The sequence below is a fragment of the Elgaria multicarinata genome, chromosome 7 (genome assembly GCF_023053635.1).
Source record: "Elgaria multicarinata webbii isolate HBS135686 ecotype San Diego chromosome 7, rElgMul1.1.pri, whole genome shotgun sequence".
Classification (NCBI taxonomy): domain Eukaryota; kingdom Metazoa; phylum Chordata; class Lepidosauria; order Squamata; family Anguidae; genus Elgaria; species Elgaria multicarinata.
Window position 1 is genome coordinate 55,225,029 of NC_086177.1, and position 18,944 is coordinate 55,243,972.

An 18,944-nucleotide genomic window follows, 5' to 3' on the forward strand; every position below is an offset into this window, starting at 1 on the left:
TATAATCATCCACCGTCTGTTCTCCATATAATGCCTGCATGGTAACCTTGCAACAGTTGTACTGGCACTGTGATCTGGGTGCAGGCATATTTGTTGGTATATGCCAACATTTTGTTGTTGTTGTTGTTGTTAAGGAGTATTTTTCGATCAGCTTGAGGAACTTATTGTAAACAAATACACTTGCAACAAGTTCTTCCTAGCACAGCTGGCTAGGAAGTCCCCAAGCACATAAATGTAAGGCTGACAATATTCCTTGCAGTGAGGAAAGCTGAAAAAAGTTGGTGCCCCTTTAGTGCTTTCCTAGGATAAATATATTGTGAAAACAGCTGGTGCACACATACCCTTGCATTCAGATATGAAGCCAGTTGCTTTTAGACTCTGCTAGTCCTCTTGTAAGCATCACTGGCACCAGTACGTGGGGGTTGGGTGAAGGGTAAGAGCTCCTTCACCACCACCTTTTGTGACCTCTTGAGTCTAATTAATATTTTCTGTCAGTATTTGTTGAAGTGCTGAAAAGGTTATCTGATCCATTGTCATATGTTTGTGCATGTTGGCATAAAACCCATTCTTTTGTGCTAAAATTGGATGGGTATGTCACATCACTGCCAACTATTTATTCTCCAAAAGATATTAGCCCAGACGCACTTGCCATGAACAACTTATAAATCATATCCAAATTATGTTACAGGGTCAGCTTGCATCTTTCCATTGGCAGATGATTTGCCAGAAAGAGGCAGTATATTTTAAAAAAATAAATACCATCTGAAGGCTATTTGGAGGGTTGACACATTTGCTGCTCACTGTTCTGGTTGCAAACCAGCAGACAGAGAGGGTGCTGACCTGCAAGATACAGGCTCAAAAGCCAATTTAGGGATTGTCTGATTAAATGCTCTCACGTAAGTCATCCTCATTTAGGCTGCAATCCTATCTACCAGTGAGGAAGTCCCATTGACCAGAGTAAGGCATACTTCTGAATAGACATGTATAGGATGGCAGTGTTAACCTTTGTTTTCCATAATAATAATAAAAAAGAATATAAGCAAACTATTAAGGTATTAAGGATGGTAAAGGATCACTATAGAAACAATTACAGGCATGTTTCAGCCAAATGTAAACACTTACAGCTTTCATTAATTTCAGCTCTCATTGACACAGATGGTTGGATCCAATGGTGTCATTCCAACAGCGAAAGGGAAACTCCTGGTGGAACAGATTCCCCCCTCTCTACAGCCCCCTGCACCCCACCCCACCGATCTGCTTTGGAGGATTGTAGGACCCTCCACAGCAGATTGGGGGGATAGCTTCAGGGGAGAGGAGAGGACAGGAAAGTCCCATTATGCAAGCAGACTGCCACTTGCACAAAGTTATATCCAAGCCAAAGGTTTTAATTCTGAGAGCTGAATTGTTTACTCTATTTTTAATATTAAAATTTGATATTCTTTTAGTCTACACAGCGTTCCGAAGGCGCCCTAAAGCCCCTTGAGGGCGCCCCGAAAACGCTCATGTAGTACGTACCTTAATTGTCCCCAGAAGAGGAGGAGGAGGAGGCGTGCTTCGGCAGCGCAGACTGCGGGTGGGCTGCTCCAGGCTCCGTTTCCCTTTAGCCAGCAGGCCCTGCGAGAGCTCCCAGCAGCGGGGCTGGGTCGTGGGAGGGAAGAGAGCAGACGGGCAAGGAAAGGGGAGGGCGCCTCCCACGCCTCCGGGACCACGCAGGGGCCTCCGCCACCGCCACCGCCCCTTTCCTCACCCGTCCGCTCTTTTCGCTCCCACGACCCAGCCCATTCATATTAAGTAAGTAAGAACACCACTGGTGATATTCAGTCATCTTCCTGTTGGCTTTTTCTTTTAAAAAAATTGCAATCCTAAATCCAATGAGTAAAGAGTAAGCCCTATTCAACTACTTGGGATTTACTTAAGAATAAAATGCACAGGATTTCACTCGGGCCAGCCCTAGACTAAATGACACCCAGTCAAGGATCATCTTCAGCACTCCTGTCCAATTGTTCAACTTCATTTATTACTTATTTTTTATTATGTTTGTAGCCCACTTTCCAAGTTTTAAAATTATTTCTTATTACATTTATATTCAACCTCCTCCTCCTCCTCCTTCTTCCAAGGAAACCAAGGCAGCTTACATGGCCCTCTTCCCCTCCTTTTTAACCTCACAATGACCCTGTGGGGTAGGTTAGACTGAGAGTCAGTGACTGGATCTCCCAAGTCCCAGTCCAACACTCTAATTGCTACATTTATCCCTGTGATATAAGAAGCTATATTTGCATATGTGGAACTGATCACAGACATACACAAGCACAACATTTATTGCTTGGACACTGATGCTACGAATTTCCCATGGCATTAAACTAAAGGGGATATTTACACAACACTGGCCACACAGGTCATTGCTGCCATCTCTACAACTGAAGATGAAGTGTCAGCAGTTGATATGTATGTATGTATTTAATTAAAATATTTATAAGCTACCTTTTAGGGAAAAACCTTCCAAGGCAGCATACAAAAGTTAAAACAAAACACAATAAAACAATAGGAGCAGCATTCAATGGGTCCATTCCACCTCCGCTGGTTCCGTTCCACTCATGGGAGTGACCAACTTGCATAACAAGGCTTTCGTGCTTTGAAAAATGACCCCCGAAATGTTCATTTCCTACCAGCTCCTGTGCTGCCTTGTTCCAAAAACAAATGTTTCCCCTCGTTTAGGGTTATTTTTAGAAGCGCAAAAGCCCCATTGTATGAGACATTGCTCCCACAAGGGGAGAGGCACAATAGGCTACTTACTACCATAATATGGCACTCCAGGCAATTGCTGAGTTACTTGCCCCACTAGTGATTCGCAAATATTTTTGACTGCAATTCACAAATATTTTTCTACAAATATACAGAAGAAGTCCTGACTTCCATGGCACTGAAATAGGTGTAAGCCAATTGTATCCCTGTCTGAAAACAGAAATTGACCTGCGAACTGTTCAATTTTTAATAATTACATTTCTAATAACTTGATGCTATAAGTGATGACCCATTGGAAAAATTCTGCATGCCATGCTGAAGAGTTTCGGAAAATATATCTATGCTATTAAAATATTTTGGAGCAAACTTTTTCTAACATTAAAAAAAACAATGTTGCTATTCTTAATATGAACTTCTTGTAGTATGTAGAAAAAACATCTATGCCGCCTTGCCACCAAGTGTGGGTTTTTCCACTTGTGTTTTCCCTTATTAAAACTTCAAGACCTGGTTCTATAGAAGTCCCTGCCACAAAGCTGTCTCAGCTATAAAAACTTTATCATGCTTTGTAACTTTTAGAAACCCAGTAACCTGTTTTCTGTGGCATAAGCATGGGACTGACAACACCACTAGAGCCAAACTCATGAGACGAACAAAATTAAGATGTTTATTAAGGGAATTAAATCTTCCTTAGTAATTAATAGGATGATTGATTAAATGTATTTAGATTAAATATCCTTGGATGCTGTTCCTAATACGTTAAGAGAGAATGCTTCCAGATGGCGGGCTCCTAGTGCTATCAATTAGAAGACATTGGGCTCGTTCACACATAATGGCAAAATGTGGGTTTAACCCATGATTTATCATGCATGAGCGGGAGAGAGTGGCAGCGCTGCTGCTGCTGCTGCCTATCAGCCACTTATGTTTTTAATCCAACAACCTATGATCAGCTGAGTAATAGGTTGTTGAGCATAATGTGAGAACCTGGAATACTGGGTTGTTTAGATGCTAAACAGTCCAGTGGTTAATCAATGTTTTGTTTTGGGTTAAAAGCAGACGTGAGGGATGCATGGGATGCAGTGCACTCACTCACTCCTGCTCATGAATGGCAAAGTGTGGGTTAATTCATTGTTGCTTGCAAACTGGGTCACTGTATAGCTTTTTCATCTTTTCCCCCTTAATGGATTTTCTGCAGTAAGAAAAAAGACAGAAGAAGCAAAGTGCCTCTCAGCACTTTTACACTTTTGCTTCTAACCCTTGTCCTTACACAGACCCCTTTCAAGTCCTGTTGAAGCTCCTCTGATTATACCCATGTTATCTGGTTTGCAGATTCCTTCCCAGGATATCTTCTTTGAACTTATGACTATCTGTGCCATCTTCTTATCATTGCTCTCATTTGTATCATGATCATATCATTCTCATGGCTGCATCATTCATGGAATGATCAATTAGGGACATTTTCATTCCTATCGTCATCTCAGGGTATTGTTTATCAAAGCAAGATGATTCTTCTGATTAGTCTCTATGAGCGTCATCTGACAAGCATTTTATTACACACCTGTCACTGGCCACTTATGGATGTTTGCGGGTCCTTTTGATGATGCCGTCGGCCTCCTGCACATATCCCCCTCCTTCTGTTCTTTTTTCTGTCAAAAAATAAGACCTGGAAAATCAATTTTTTTTACTATAATAATACCTGCCACCATTTCCTGCTGTGTGCAGGAGAAGCAGCACAATAAAACACCCACTGAATGGGCCATATGATCATTGCTTGCTTCTTCTTTCTTCCATGTGTGAAAAAAGAGGAAGCTGTTCGTTCCTATTGTGGGACAGAAGCAGGAAGCAAAGCAACAGTAAGGAAACGTGATTCCACCCTCCACCCTGTCTGATGAGGCTCTATGTCTTGCTCTTCAGTTAAGTTTTCATCAACAGGTGCCAGAATCCTCAACCAAAACAACCAAACTCTGTGATGTTTCATCACAGATTCTTATTTAGATTTTTCACAGATTCAAATTTAAGGTGTTCTATTGGGGCATGTCTATACGGGTTCTTTACCCCGACTTAAACACACAGATTTGCGTTTCAGGACACATGACGCAGCCGTCCATTCAACGCAGTGCCGGGTTTTTAATGCAATAATGTGCATATTCGTAGTTGCGATTTACCGTGACGTTTGAATCAATGTCTGAGTTTGCACCGCGTTATGGTTATGTGTCGTTGGGGGAGTTAAATCGCATTTTGACATGTGGGCGTAGCTTTGAGGGCAGGACAAAGTGATTGGCCGATTTCCCACCTTCCCACCTATCGCGTCCTCCTCTGGCTCCCTCATTCCTTTGCGCTGTTTTCATTTTGAATTATATGATTCTGCAGAGCTTCACAGATAAAGCTTATAATATTAAAACAAAGAGGGGGGAATGGGCAGCCAGAGGGAGGAGGTGTGTTCAGTCTTCCTCTTGCTCATTGGAGAAAAGCTCAATATGTTTAAATGCTACTGACAGTTTATACTTGTGTTTGTGACTAAAACTATATATATATAAACTATACATGCACATCTAATGATGCTGTCTCTTGAGCTGACCACCTCTCCACTCACACCCTGCTCTTCTCCTGCCTTTGGGAAACCTTTTGTTTAAGGGTTGTCCTTTGCAATGTGCTGCTTCCCCCCTCGTATCCTCTGCTGCTGCCTCATTCCTCCCCCGCCCAGAGCTCCGCAGATAAAATTTATAGCTTTGCTCGTCTATACTCCATAGCATCGTATGTGCGCATTAATAACTGCACTACCAAAAAAAAAAATCAGGAGATAAATTATTTCTCTCTACTTCAAATTAAAATGGTATTCAGGGGTATCATAACATAAGGCTGTCAAGAAGATAATGTAGAACATCCATTGCCTTTAGAAACTGAATAGGCTAAACTAACATTAATTTATATCAGTCTTCCATCCAATGCGTGACAGAACTTTTTTTAAAAAAATAATTTAATGATTGCAGGCAAACTTATGTTAGTGGGATTACAGACACAGAACAAGAAAGAATTAAAGAAACTGCTGCATATGTTGCCAGAAGGAACCTTTTTGCAACTGGTGAAGGAATTACTGCAACCCATAAGGAAACGTCGTCTTCTGTGGAAGAAGAAACACATGAGAGGAAATCAAGAAAAGTAGCCATTCGAGAAACAGCTGAACGAATGGTTCTAAAGAAAACGGTATTAAATCACTAGTTCATTCATGTGATAATGCATCTTTTTGGGGGGGAATGAAAAGTATCAAAGTACAGGACATGATACAATCATAGTTACGCACTCTTGTACACTTTTCATTTCAGTGGCAATAAGACATAAAAATGCTTAACTGTGGCTGGATTATGCCCACAGTTTTTAAAATTCTGATATCTAAATATAAAATAGAATACTTCTAAGAAACACTGAGAACTTCCCTGTTTGCTTGACAGGTAATAGAATTAAAGGACTGCAGGTGTCCAAGGTTCTAATATTCATCATTCAAGCCCCTCTATTAAAATTTACCATATGTATCATTCTTCTCCTTGCCATTATATGCACCTGTCATTTTATAAATCATGCCTATACTTTTTATCATAAAGCAGCCAAGAGTCCTGTGACATTCTGAAGACTAACACATTTGTTGTGATGTAATATATTTGTGTCCGAGAGCACACTTCTTCAGACAGATGGAGTAGAATCCAACTGTGCCCCAGCATTAGCACTAAAGATGTGCTAGCATAAAGCAACATTTGTGCAATGTTCCCATTGTGCCAGGGCAATGGGAAAAGTGGTGACTTAGCCACTGAATTTTGCAGATCACAAATTTGGTGGCAGATGACAACTTTTTCCTATTGTTCATAGCAAGCATTAGTTACATCGCACAAGCATTAGTTTATGCCAGTGCAACGTTATTAGTGCTGCGTCTCAATTGGATATGATCCATGGCTACACTTCTGGAATTCTTTGTCAGAATTATCTCTAGAATCCCACCCCATCCCATTTTGAGCACTGCCTTTTTCATATGACAAAAAGCAGGTTGAACCAATCTGGGTTGTCATATTGGTCATGATGAAGTTCTGGTTTACGGCCAAATTAATGTATCTTGATTGTGATGTGGCTGCTTCTCTAAGCCCCTCTGTCCATACAGGCATGTATCCATGTTGCAGTGGTAATGTATGCAAGTGGCAAATATGTAGCTAACCTTGGCCATTTCTACACCTGCCTTCCCCCCCCGGGATCGTCTCGGGATCATCCCTGTGCATGCAAATGACACACAGGGGATCCCAGGAGCAGGCAGGGATGATCCCTCCATTTTCCTGGGATAATCCTTAGCTGTAGAAAGGGCCCTAGATTGCATGGCTACTTTCCATATCAGCACCTCATCTTTACTATCACTGGTGATGATGGAGGAAGTAATCACTTGATGGATGCTTGGGCCTGCACTGTTTATATTTATGAATGCTGCTTGGTTTGATGTTGTTTCTGTTTTTAACTAACCTTCAATATTTATCATGCATTTCAATTAATCAAGCTATACAAAAGAGCAATAGACCATTTTTTTCCTCTATGGGAAAAGTCACATGCCTATATTTACATGGGTAGCACTGTATTATTCCTTCCAGTCTTTAATGATATAGATGCAAAAGAAGCCATAAACTATATACTTTCCTTTGCTCTGGGAAGGGAAAATCTAAAGCCAAAGAAAACAAATATGCTTTCTTTTCTTCCTGTGCATACTTAATATTGTATGGACAGGAAGTACTCATGTATTGTTTAGGGGGGGACACCAGCCTTGTTGTTTGGAAGGGCATGTTGAAGATTACAATAATCTCACATGTATGAAAAATAATGTTAATTTTGTTAAATTTATTTTATGTATTGCACTAGATGGAGCATGTTTTCTCTGTTATGAAGACATAGTGTGTCAAGATGATAAAATTTAAGATGAAATATTTGCCTTGCAGTTAAGAGAGACAGAGGACTTCCGCAGAAAATTGAATGAAGACGGTCTGTTACATGCTCCTGAATTTGTTATCAAGCCTCGTTCACACACTATCTGGGAAAAACAGAATGTCAAATTACATTGCACTGTGACTGGCTGGCCGGAACCCCGTCTAACATGGTAGGTTTTCTTCTTTATCAACATTATACAGGGTTGATTATATATGTGCATTTAAAATGGGTAAAATGAAAATGAAACTTTTTGTACATATTGCATTGAGAGAGATACTTGATCAGTTGGCTTGAAAGGTTCTTCATTGTCTTATTTATCATCTTTGGGCAATGCCCAATCAGTTTTGTTCATGTGTAAAGCCATTCACACTAGCCCTATGCAGGCATTCTAATTGTGGATAAAGTAAATGCATGAGGAGGGGGAGCAGGAGTGAGTGTGCTAGTTCCATCCCCCTCCTCACGAATTTGGGGAGGACCTCTTTTATTCCAGGGGTTCAAATCACACGGAGAGCCTCCACAGATAAAACAGGCTCTCCCCTTTTGAAAGTTGCTCTCTACCTGTGGAGGATGATGAACACAGCAATGGGGGCAGGAGGGCAAAGCTAGTGTGCTTATCCAGCACCCCTCCTTGTATGTTACTGAAATAGAATGCCTGAATTGGCGACTAGTAATCATGTATGTTTTACTCTTTAATTTTAATTTCAACTCATACACCAGCAGTGGGAAACCTCGAACTGGGGACCAATTCCTGCCCTCTTGGGGTTTCAATCCTTTGCCCTGGGGTTCCCCAGAAGGTCACATCCCTTTCTCTTCCTCCCCTTCCTGATAGTTTGGTGGTTTCCCTGTTTTGTGTAGCTTTTCCCCATTCTAAAAAGGGAAATGCCTCTCATAAGGCTTACTGGGAGTAAAAGCTGAAAGCTACAATATGGTGGCATTGTTTGGTATTTTTTTTTTTACCCCATCCCTGTCCATCACTGGAGTGCACCTGCCAAGAGCTTCTCCAAAATTGAATTCAGCCCTAGGGCTGAAAGAGGTTCCCCACCTCATTATAGGTTCAAGCTACACTACTGATTTATAGCAGTACTGGAGTGCACTGATAACTGTTGGGGCACATTACACATTCCGTATACTGCTTTCATAGTGTTATTTCCTGCTTTTTCCCAAATTATCAAAAACACCACAATAAATGCCATTGAGCTCCATCAGATGAGCATTTTATTGCACGCTCATTACTGGGCACTCACGGATTTTCGTGGGTTCCTCTCACGACATCGTCTGCCTCCCGAGTGCCTCCCGCCCCTTCTAGCCTTCTTCGCATAACAAAAAAACACCAGTAAGTCTGACTTATTTTTAAAGATGGAAGATGCCGCTATGTCCTGCTGTGTGCAGAAGAAGCAGCGGGATCAAAACGGGCCACTGAATGGGCCACGTGCACATTGTTTACTTACTCTTTTGAAAGAGGAAGTAATGAGGGACAAATGGGTGGGTGGAGAAGCAACGGTAAGCAAACACAATTTTCCTTCATGTGATGAAGCTCATTGAAATGAATGGGGCCTTCTGAGTGTGCAAGAAATCCATCTGCACATGGATCTCTGGATTAGGGTGAATAGATTAGTTCCCCTAGTCTGGTTTTCTTGATCTCAATGCTTGTAAGGGGTGTTGTATCAATGCGTGTGTGTGTTTAAATCAGCATTCCAATGTTCTTCTCCACATGCACCCAAGATCATAAATTGATCTTACACCAAATTAAATCAATAATAAATATTGTTATATTGAATTTGAAACAATAATTTACAGAAAGTTGGGATCCCATTGGGCAATTGGGCTGCAGTCTTGTGCGCACTTACTTGGCAGTAAGCACCACAGAACCAAGTAAGACTTACTTTTGACTAAACATTCATAGAATTGCATTGAGCACATTTAGCTACCAATGGAAAGAATGAGGGAAGGGCTCTGAACAGGTGTTTTGCTCTAGGATATAAAATGGAACGAACCCGACCTTGTTCATCAGTTGTTAAGAAAATATCATTTACGTGCTTGACGATAACAGCATTTATATGAGCATGGGTGAAATTATAAATGCTGTGGATGAAAAAGCTTCAGCAGCCTCTTCTGAATAAATCCTTATTTTATATTGTGAAATATTTCATTTAACCGTGAAGTTTTATTAGCTTGACTGGAAAACAGATATGGAAACCCCAAGTTATTTGAGACCATCAACAGTATGTGCGAACTCTTAGCACAAAATCGCAGTGGAGTCTGTTGCAGTATTAGATTAGCAAATGACTTTCCTTCTCTGGAATGTGGCTTATCAGAGGTTCAGTGGCCCTTTTTAAACATGGGCTTTTTATTTCTGGACATAAATAGGTTTGTAATTCCTTTCTAACCTAAAAACAAAGACGTTTAGGAGGTGCCATTGCACTAATATCCTGCTTGTGGGGTTTCTGAGAGCAGCTGGTTGGCCGCCATGTGAATAGAATGCTGGACTAGATGGACCCTTGGTCTGATCCAGCACAGCTCTTATGTTCTTAAGAAAAGGTTTATGAAGTTTCAGAAAAAATAAAAACAAAATTTGCCTAAATAGTTTAGCAAATAATTTCTTAAACAGCAACAATGAAAAAGAACAAGCACAGTGAGCAGGTTCTGCTCTGCATGCAACCTGGATCCGGAATCGCTGCTCTGAAAATCAGTGATGAAGAATGTCAATTGTTACATAACAGGAAAAATCTCAGAATCTGCAGAACGCTGAAAGCTAGTGTAGTGTAATGGGTAGAGTATTTAGGCCCAAACCAGAAATAACCCAGGTGATTAGTGGTTAAAATCTCCTGCTGCTTTCTTTTCTTTTTGCTAATTAATAACTCCATGGGGCTGCTTTGACAATTAGGGGAATGATTCTCTGGACCAGGTTTTTTAACCCTTTCCTTCCATTTCCTTTGTCCAGTGTAAATGCCCCAGTTTTGAAACTGCTATTAGCTTGGCAAGGTGATGGAGATTCCTCACCTTATGATGCTTTTGCCTGCTTCAAGAGGGAGCAATTTAAATTGGGAAACAGAATTCTGCAATTTTCAAAGCAGCCTCCTGGAGCTGCTTCTTACCAACAAAACTTCCAGAACATCTCCCTCACCAGTTTCCTGTGCTTCATATGGTTTGGCCCTTAGGCTAAAGACAGGGAGACCTTAGTTCAGATCGTTCCACAACCATAAAGCCTAGTGGGTGACTCTGACTCAGTTACTATGTATATCAGCCTGACTTTCTTGGGGTAAGGGAAGGTTAAATATGTGTCAAGCACTATTGTAACTATGATAAAGATCATCCTGCTCCATGCTGGCTGGCACTGTTGGGAGTTGTAGTCTAAAACATCTGGAGAGCACCGGGTTGGGAGGGGTGGTACAGATTCTCTCTATGCTTAATTTGAAACATGTTCAGTCTCTACTTAAAACATACCCAAACTTTCCTTTTTGGAAATGAGTGCATGATGAAACAAAGTAGATCCACACATTTCTATGGCAGACAATTTACAGTATTAAAAACGGGAAGCTGATAACAACCCCATATAAATAAAGTAAGGATTTACACACACACACACACATACACACTGCCTTACTATCTTGGGACATTTCAAGTTTGACTCCCCACATAGAGATAACTTCTGTGATTATGAATATGCTCAAATGTCTTGTGATGAAAAGCAAGGTGATTAAGCCCAGTAAATACACTGCAGCCGCAGGGTGGCCTCTGGATCAAGACTAAAGCCAGTTCAAATGTTGCTATCTTGAAAGAATTCTTTGCATAAAAAACACCATGAGAGGATATGGGAAGGTTACTAACATGTAATAAATCAGGGTGAATAAGAATGTTAACATCAGAATTCTATTCTTGCATTTCAGACATGCGTTCATGTCCATGTAAATGGTAATGTCTGTTAGGACTGAGCATGCACAAACACCTACACATTGTACTTTTAAAGTCTTTATTTTGGCCAGGGTCTTATTTAATGTCATATTCCCCTATGTGGGATCCAGCCAACCCCACACATTTTTAATCTTATCCCTCAATCACATGAATTTGTTTCTTAAAATGTCCTAGTTCATGGTGGTCCATGTAGATCACCTCAAGCAGGGTAAGAACGTCTGCTGATTTTTAAGATGTTCTCTCTCCCTCCCCCCACTTCCTTTCCTATACACATGCACTAAGTGTTAATGTAATATAAATGTGTTGGAGTCCTGAATTAGGACTGGTTTTTTGTGATTTCCATATCTTTGTACAAGCCTGCAAAACCTGGAAGAAACTGAAGACTCAGCATCAGTCAATCAGCTTAAAGGTCAAGTTTGCAGGTGGACTTTATTGAATTATTGAGATGATGCAAAAGTCTAATTGTCTTGCCATTGCCAATTAGTGGTTTCATCATTTGTTCAGGGAAGTGTATATAAAGAGAGTTTTGGAGCTTTGTAACCAGATTAAAATATTCCCTCTCTGCTGATGTGAGCCCTGCTGTAATGTGTATGACCAAGTGTGTGAGTATGTTAGTGTAAATTTGTATTGCCATAAACTGTGTTATTTTCTATCAGTAAAATACTTTATTTTTGTACCAAACAAAATAGACTCTGTCTTGAAGTTAATTTGGTCTTTGCTGACTTTCATAGTTAAGAACCGCTGCAACTCTGCTAGTTCACTGGTATAGTGAACAAAAGGGTTTATAAATAATATAACCCTCAAGAAAATGATAAATAATACGCAACAATCTGCTAATAGATCCAGTTCTTGACTTTCTGTTAAAGTTCAGGACCGTTTATATTTAACACATGCACCTGTGTGTGCTGGAGTTCATTCCGCATAACAGAAAGTGCTGAAAGGCAACCTTCATTGTGAAGATTGATGGAAGAAACTGCTTTAGTTATGGCTTTGTTTGGGAAGAGCTAAATATAATACTATTAGGTGGCCTGGTGCCGTCCAACAAGGTCTCACGTTATTGTTTGTCAAAATAGAATGTGCCAACAATATATTTGTTCTTTTGCCTTTGTTTTTTCTTTGTTGGCTTATTTCTTTGGTCTTTTAATCAAGTGGGGGCACTTACAATGTTAAAATAACTTAAGAAGTCTGCAGATGTTATATTTTTCTGTCATAAGCCAAAAATGTTGGAGAGGATGTGAAATTAATGGAATCCAAATCCATATGTGATGGGAATGTAAGAAAGTTAGGAAATTTTGGGATAAGATTTTTCAAGAAATAGGAAAAATTACAGACCAAGAGATTTGTAAAACACCAGAGTTAGCTTTATTGAACATGCATGTTAAAGAAAATAGAGGGATAAAAGAAAAAGTATTAATTAGATTTTTGTTAACAGCTGCAAGGCAATTAATAGCAAGTAATTGGAAGACAGCTTGGATGATGATAGTATCTATGTGGGAAAAGAAAATAAGGGATAGAGCAATAAACAAAAAGCTTACACGGAAGTTAAAAGTACATAGAGGAATAAAGAAAAGAGATACTTTCAGGGCAGATTGGCAAAAATACAAAGACTATATGAAAAGAGAATCAAATAGAATAACGTTGACAGAAGCTTCCAGAAATTTGTGAGACTCAAAAAAAGAAGAATATAAATAAATAATTGATTAATGTATCACCCTGGAATAGAAAAAAAATTAAAGATGCAAGGAGAAAACTTTGATATGGACCAAGCGTGGGAAGGGAACAGGGAGGGATTTTGAATTAGTATCAATGTGTTTCGTTTTTGTTTTCACTGTATTTTATGTTTGGAAACTCAATTTTTAAAAAAGGCTTCTGTGTGCACAGTTCTACCTGATTCCCCTGAGTAAAGTATCTTCAGTTGGATTCCTTAAATACTGCCAGTCAGCTGTTGAAAATGTGAAGGAGGTAGTTAGATTTGATCTCCTCACTCTCTTCTCTCTGCTGAACAGCTGATGGGTGATGAGTTCCTAACTGGGACTATATGTATGTTGTTTTGCATTGGCACTTACGTAGTTGTTCATTTCTTCTTCATGTTTTATGCTTCATTTTAATAGACATCCTTTTTTGATGTTTTATAGGTACAAAAATAATGTTCCCATCAATGTCCATGTTCATCCTGGAAAATATGCAATTGAAAGTCGGTACGGGATGCATTCTCTGGAAATTAACAAGTAAGGGAACAGCAGATAGCTTCTTTTTTTAAAAAAAACACCATTTACCTTCTGATTTAGAATCACATTTCCTGTGTGTTGGTAGAGATAGTGTCTTTTGAAGGCAGTGCTGTAAAACTAGCAATGTCAAGATGATGATTCTGCGGAAATGAAAACTGTTCTAGTTTTCATCTGAACAGGAGATCGAGTCATCACATACACGTTACAGTTGTACTGAGGCTCCTATTAATAATTGTCACAAATTTTTGGGCTGGACTTTACTGCATCCTCAAACCATTTCTACTATAATCAGGATTATGTGATCTAGCATTGTTGCATATATAGTATCTGAGCATGTGTTTTCTTGTATCTAAAAAATACAAGAACTGCTGCATGTTAGGCTTATGGAAAAGGCGGGACAGTTTCTGCTGCCTTGCCCACTAGACAACTTGTACCCCTCCCAATCTTGTTGTACTACAGCTCCCATCAAAGTAGCTAATGGTGAGGAATGATGGGAATTGCAGTCCAACAACATAGGGAGGGCCACAAGTTGCCCACCTTTGCTTAGGTTTAATGGATTTTGCCTATGGAAGGGGGACCCCAGTGTTAATACTTCCGTTTGCTTGGATTTATCCATCTTCACAGCCATTATAATACAACTTGGCCCGTTTCCCAAAATCTCACTATCCTTGTATGGGATCTTTAATTTTAATAAAAGAACTTGGGTCTACCAAATGTTTGAGCCTTCAAAGCCACCAGAATTTCCCCTACATTAACAGTGCAATTCTATACACATTTACACAGAAGTAAGCCTACGGAGTTCAATAAGACTCACTCCCAAGTAAGTGTGTATGGTAGACCAACGCTCTTCTATGATTCCACATTGACTTTAAACACAGTCCTGTTATTCCTTTGCCTCTTGCTGAGGCATATATATATATATATATAAAAGCATCGTTGACAAGCCACAGATCCTGCTGGTTTTGGGACCTTCACAAATTCTGATTTCCCATAACTGCAGGGGGCACAGAGAAACCTGCCGGTCCTGTTCAAGCTACATATACTGGGATGCTGATGCTAGAAGAACAAAACGTGTATATGTTTATGGGATGTAATCCTGGAAAATGTGGGAGGAAGATCTGGATTCAATGCTATATTGACCTACTGAGACAATAACAATTTGTCAAAGCTACCAAAAACTTCTCGATCTATTAAAATATATGGTGTGATTCTCCTACGATGTAACATGAGCTTGATAAAACAAATTATTCACATTTTATCTTGAAAAAAATCCATAATGGGGATAGCATTGCAGTGAAAAGTTAATGAAGCTTTCTTCTTAGAAGTTGGCAGCCAGAACAAGTTTATGTTATATGAGTCTATGGCATATAGTCTTAGAGCCAGATTTTGTGTATGTTTACTCAGAAGTAAGTCCAACCAAATGCAGTTATTCCCAGTTAATATGCCTATGTTTGCAGTCTTTGTGAATTTGATTATAGGTAGAGTAATAGAGACCAGTTAAATCATGATATACTTACATCACCTTTTCTATAGATCTTGATAGTAAACTAGCCATGCCGGCAAAGGTAGAAAGTCTGTAAAGTTAGCTTGCAAAACTAAAATTGTGGTCTGTCAACACTTTGTGGAACGTGCAAAACATATAGGCATTGCTCTTCTCTATGTTCCAGTTGAATATTTTTCTTTAGAGTATGAGGTGATTGTTTTTGTGTTGTAGATGGAACTTTGCCATAAAAAATCCCTTACAATCGGAAGATTCTGTTGACTAATCACATTTCTGAGTGCCTTAATTTAACATTTTTGCATGCCTTCACTGAAATCCAGTCTCAAATATGCTGATATAGAATCTGTTATCACTGTTAAACTAATGCTAAAAATAAGTAGCATAAGCATCTGTTTTAATATATTATTTATAATGATGTGAAATATGGTTGTTTCCCTGCATTTTCTAAGATCTTGTTATCTTTTCCCTCCTTTCCTCCCACTGTTTTTTCCAGACTATCTGGAAAAGAGGCTTTATCTATATAGAACTTTTTAAAACAACTCAATCTTACAATTGCTGCAATTAGCAAATGATGCCATTCATAATTTTTACATCAGGGACAAGACACACAAAATGAAAGGATGTGACCTGTAAACTAGCTTGAGGTTGTACTAGGAATAGCTATCTTGATACAAATGATAGGCCAAACATACACTTACACAGTGGCTTAGTTTACACATGATGCCAAACCATGGAACTTTGTCTGGAAAGAGTCTCAGACTTAAATGCTCTGTCCTTCCCTTCCTCTTCCTTCCACCTTTTATGCACTCAAGAGTAATTGTTACTTCCTGGTTTTCAGTGAACCCTAAAACCTGCATAATCAGGGTTCGAGATCATGTGAGGAGCAGACATGAGTACAGCAGGCTTCCCACTGCAGCTAATTGTCCAATGATGCGTAGAGGGCAGTGAGGCTGGTATGGCGACATGGAGCAGGAAGAGCAAGCTACCATATCCACTCTCTTAGTCTTGTGTGAGGGAATTGACTGAATCCCTGAGTAGGGCAACCTACATCTGGTGCTTGCCTGACAAACCAGGATTGTAAACCGGGGTTTGATTATGGATTGTCATCTTGGCTTGCAGGGCAAGCATAAACTGATCCAGGAGAGGCTGTCTGGACAGTATTGCCCTTGGATCAAAGTGCTGCTAGATGAAATGCATGGGAGTTGGTGTGAGAGAGGCCAGCAGCTGAGTGGACAGTCCTAACTGTTGTGTAAGGCAGCCGCTGCCTAGAGCGATTCTTTATGTTGGAGGGGGGTATTTACCCAGATGCCAGCTGTAGCTTCCAAGAAAGAGACAGTACCAGCAAGCGGCTCTTTGTTGTTTCTGCTGATCTGGGAGAGGCCTTTGGACTATCTTTCTCCTGGATCAAAGTACTACTGTGAGGAGGGAGTGGAAGGTGGTGTATGAGAGATCAGCAGTCTGACTGTTGAGTAAGGCAGCTGCTGCCTAGAGTAGCTGTTTTGGGTGAGAAAGAGATATATACCAAGTTGTCACCCATAGCTTTTGGGAGAGACAGCAGCTGCTTCACAATACAATTAACATCAAACCAGAAGACCTTGGTGGGAACAGGGCCAGGTTTGGGTATGTGTGTGCAGGGGTGGGGAGTGGTGAATCGATTAAAGTACTGTGGGGACTGGTTGGGAAGGCTGCTTTATAGTTGGTTGGTAGTGAAGTGGAGTGAGAAGTATGTGTTTTGTAGAGCCGGGCATGACCATTGATGAAATAAGGTTGAGAGGGAGATCATAGAATCATAGAATAGCAGAGTTGGAAGGGGCCTACAAGGCCATCGAGTCCAACCCCCTGCTCAATGCAGGAATCCACCCTAAAGCATCACCCTAAAGCATCCTTGTCCAGCTGCCTCTTGAAGGCCTCTAGTGTGGGAGAGCCCACAACCTCCCTAGGTAACTGATTCCATTGTCGCACTGCTCTAACAGTCAGGAAGTTTTTCCTGATGTCCAGCTGGAATCTGGCTTCCTTTAACTTGAGCCCGTTATTCCTTGTCCTGCACTCTGGGAGGATCGAGAAGAGATCCTGGCCCTCCTCTGTGTGACAACCTGTGTGATGGCCAGGTCATTGCAGAGGGGCAAATATAATTTCCCTTACAATCTCCCAAACAGCTGTATCTTGTGTGATAACCCCCAGGGTTTGAAAGTCTTGCTTCTGAATGCCTGGTCACCTAATGAGAAAAAAATTGCCATCAGAACATGCAGACCTAGTGTGTATCATGGAGTTAGTGTGGATGAGGTTGAAAAGATTACATTGTCTCAGTGGGTTTCTCTGTTCAGCAGTGAGCTGAGCCTGAGGCACAGGGAGGTGTGGTGGCAGTTGTCTGTCAGGATACCATTGCCCTAACTAGGTGCCCCATCAAGCCATTGCCAAGTTTTGAGTTTGTATTCTGAAATTGGGTGTTTGGGAAAGCATAGGGATTCTGCTGGCATACCGTCTGTCCCACTCTCCAACAGTACCCCTATCTCATCTGGTTATGGTGATCTTGGGATGAGTTGCTCAGGCTGATTGATCTGGGGCAGTTCAGTATCCATGCCAAGACTGCCCTGTCAGGAATGGCTCAGGTGTTCATGGCTTCCATAGCAACCATGGGGCTGTCTCAGGTAGTTTCTGAACCCAAACATTCAACTAGACACACTTTGGGCCTGTTTTTTTCTGCTGGATGGGATGAGATGATCTTGAGGTGGAAGTGACTTAATACTGTTCCATTGTCATGGACAGATCACTATCTGGTCAGCTTTAGTCTCAGTGGTACCCCAGACCTCTACCAAGGCAGTCATCCTGTTAGGATGGTCCACCCCAGAGGCTGATGGATGGCTCTTCCTGACGGTTCTTGGGGATTTTCCTGTCACTAGAGATGTCCATTCTGGAAAATCTAACTCTTTGGGGGCTTCCATGGCATGCTCAATCCAAGTTGTGATTTTTCTCTGAATTCCAGGGACTTTTTATGTTGTTTTTTTGTGTCTCAAACGTAATTTGTGCTAATAGAGATTTGTGCAAACGATGGCCACAAATTAGCTTCATCTATGGAAATTACAAGCACAAGTTTGTGCAAACTGTGGCCATGGTTTGCATAATTTGCAGCTGTAATTTGTGCAAATTCAGAAATACCAAAAATCCGCTAGCTGGCCTGACTCACTGCAGGCCAAGTCAGACCAAGTAGCCAAAGAGGAAATGAAGTCCAGAGACCTGAACTGATCAAAGCTCCCTGAGCTTCACTCCCCAACTAGATTCCTCTGATATCCCTGCCTGTCACGTGAGCTGACAATTCAGTGTTGCTGATGACCTTTAAAGTCATGGATGGTTTAGAACCAAGATACTTGAAGAACCACCTTCTGCCGAATGAGTCTGCCCACCTGTTGAAATCATTTTTGGAGACTGCCTTATATGTCTCAACAACCCCTGAGATACATCTAGTTGGGATTGGTGGGAGGGCCTTTTTAGTGGCTACACCTTGGTTCTGGAACTCCCTTCTAAGGGAAGTGTATCTCATGGTCACTCATCATTAATGGCCTTCCAGAAGCTGGTAAATGCCCACGTTTTTAGTTAGGCATTCACTATATAAT

General features: G+C 40.7%; 1 protein-coding gene across 2 annotated transcripts in view; it reads left to right on the plus strand.

Moving 5' to 3' along the window:
* The window catches only part of MYOM1 (myomesin 1), a 91,538-nt gene that overhangs the window by 13,171 nt on the left and 59,423 nt on the right, over positions 1-18,944 (plus strand). For both annotated transcript variants that reach the window (XM_063130591.1, XM_063130590.1), the window contains exons 3-5: positions 5,730-5,943; positions 7,704-7,861; positions 13,740-13,832. In XM_063130591.1, coding sequence (XP_062986661.1) covers positions 5,730-5,943; positions 7,704-7,861; positions 13,740-13,832 — 465 coding nt within the window. The remainder of the gene's footprint in view (positions 1-5,729; positions 5,944-7,703; positions 7,862-13,739; positions 13,833-18,944) is intronic.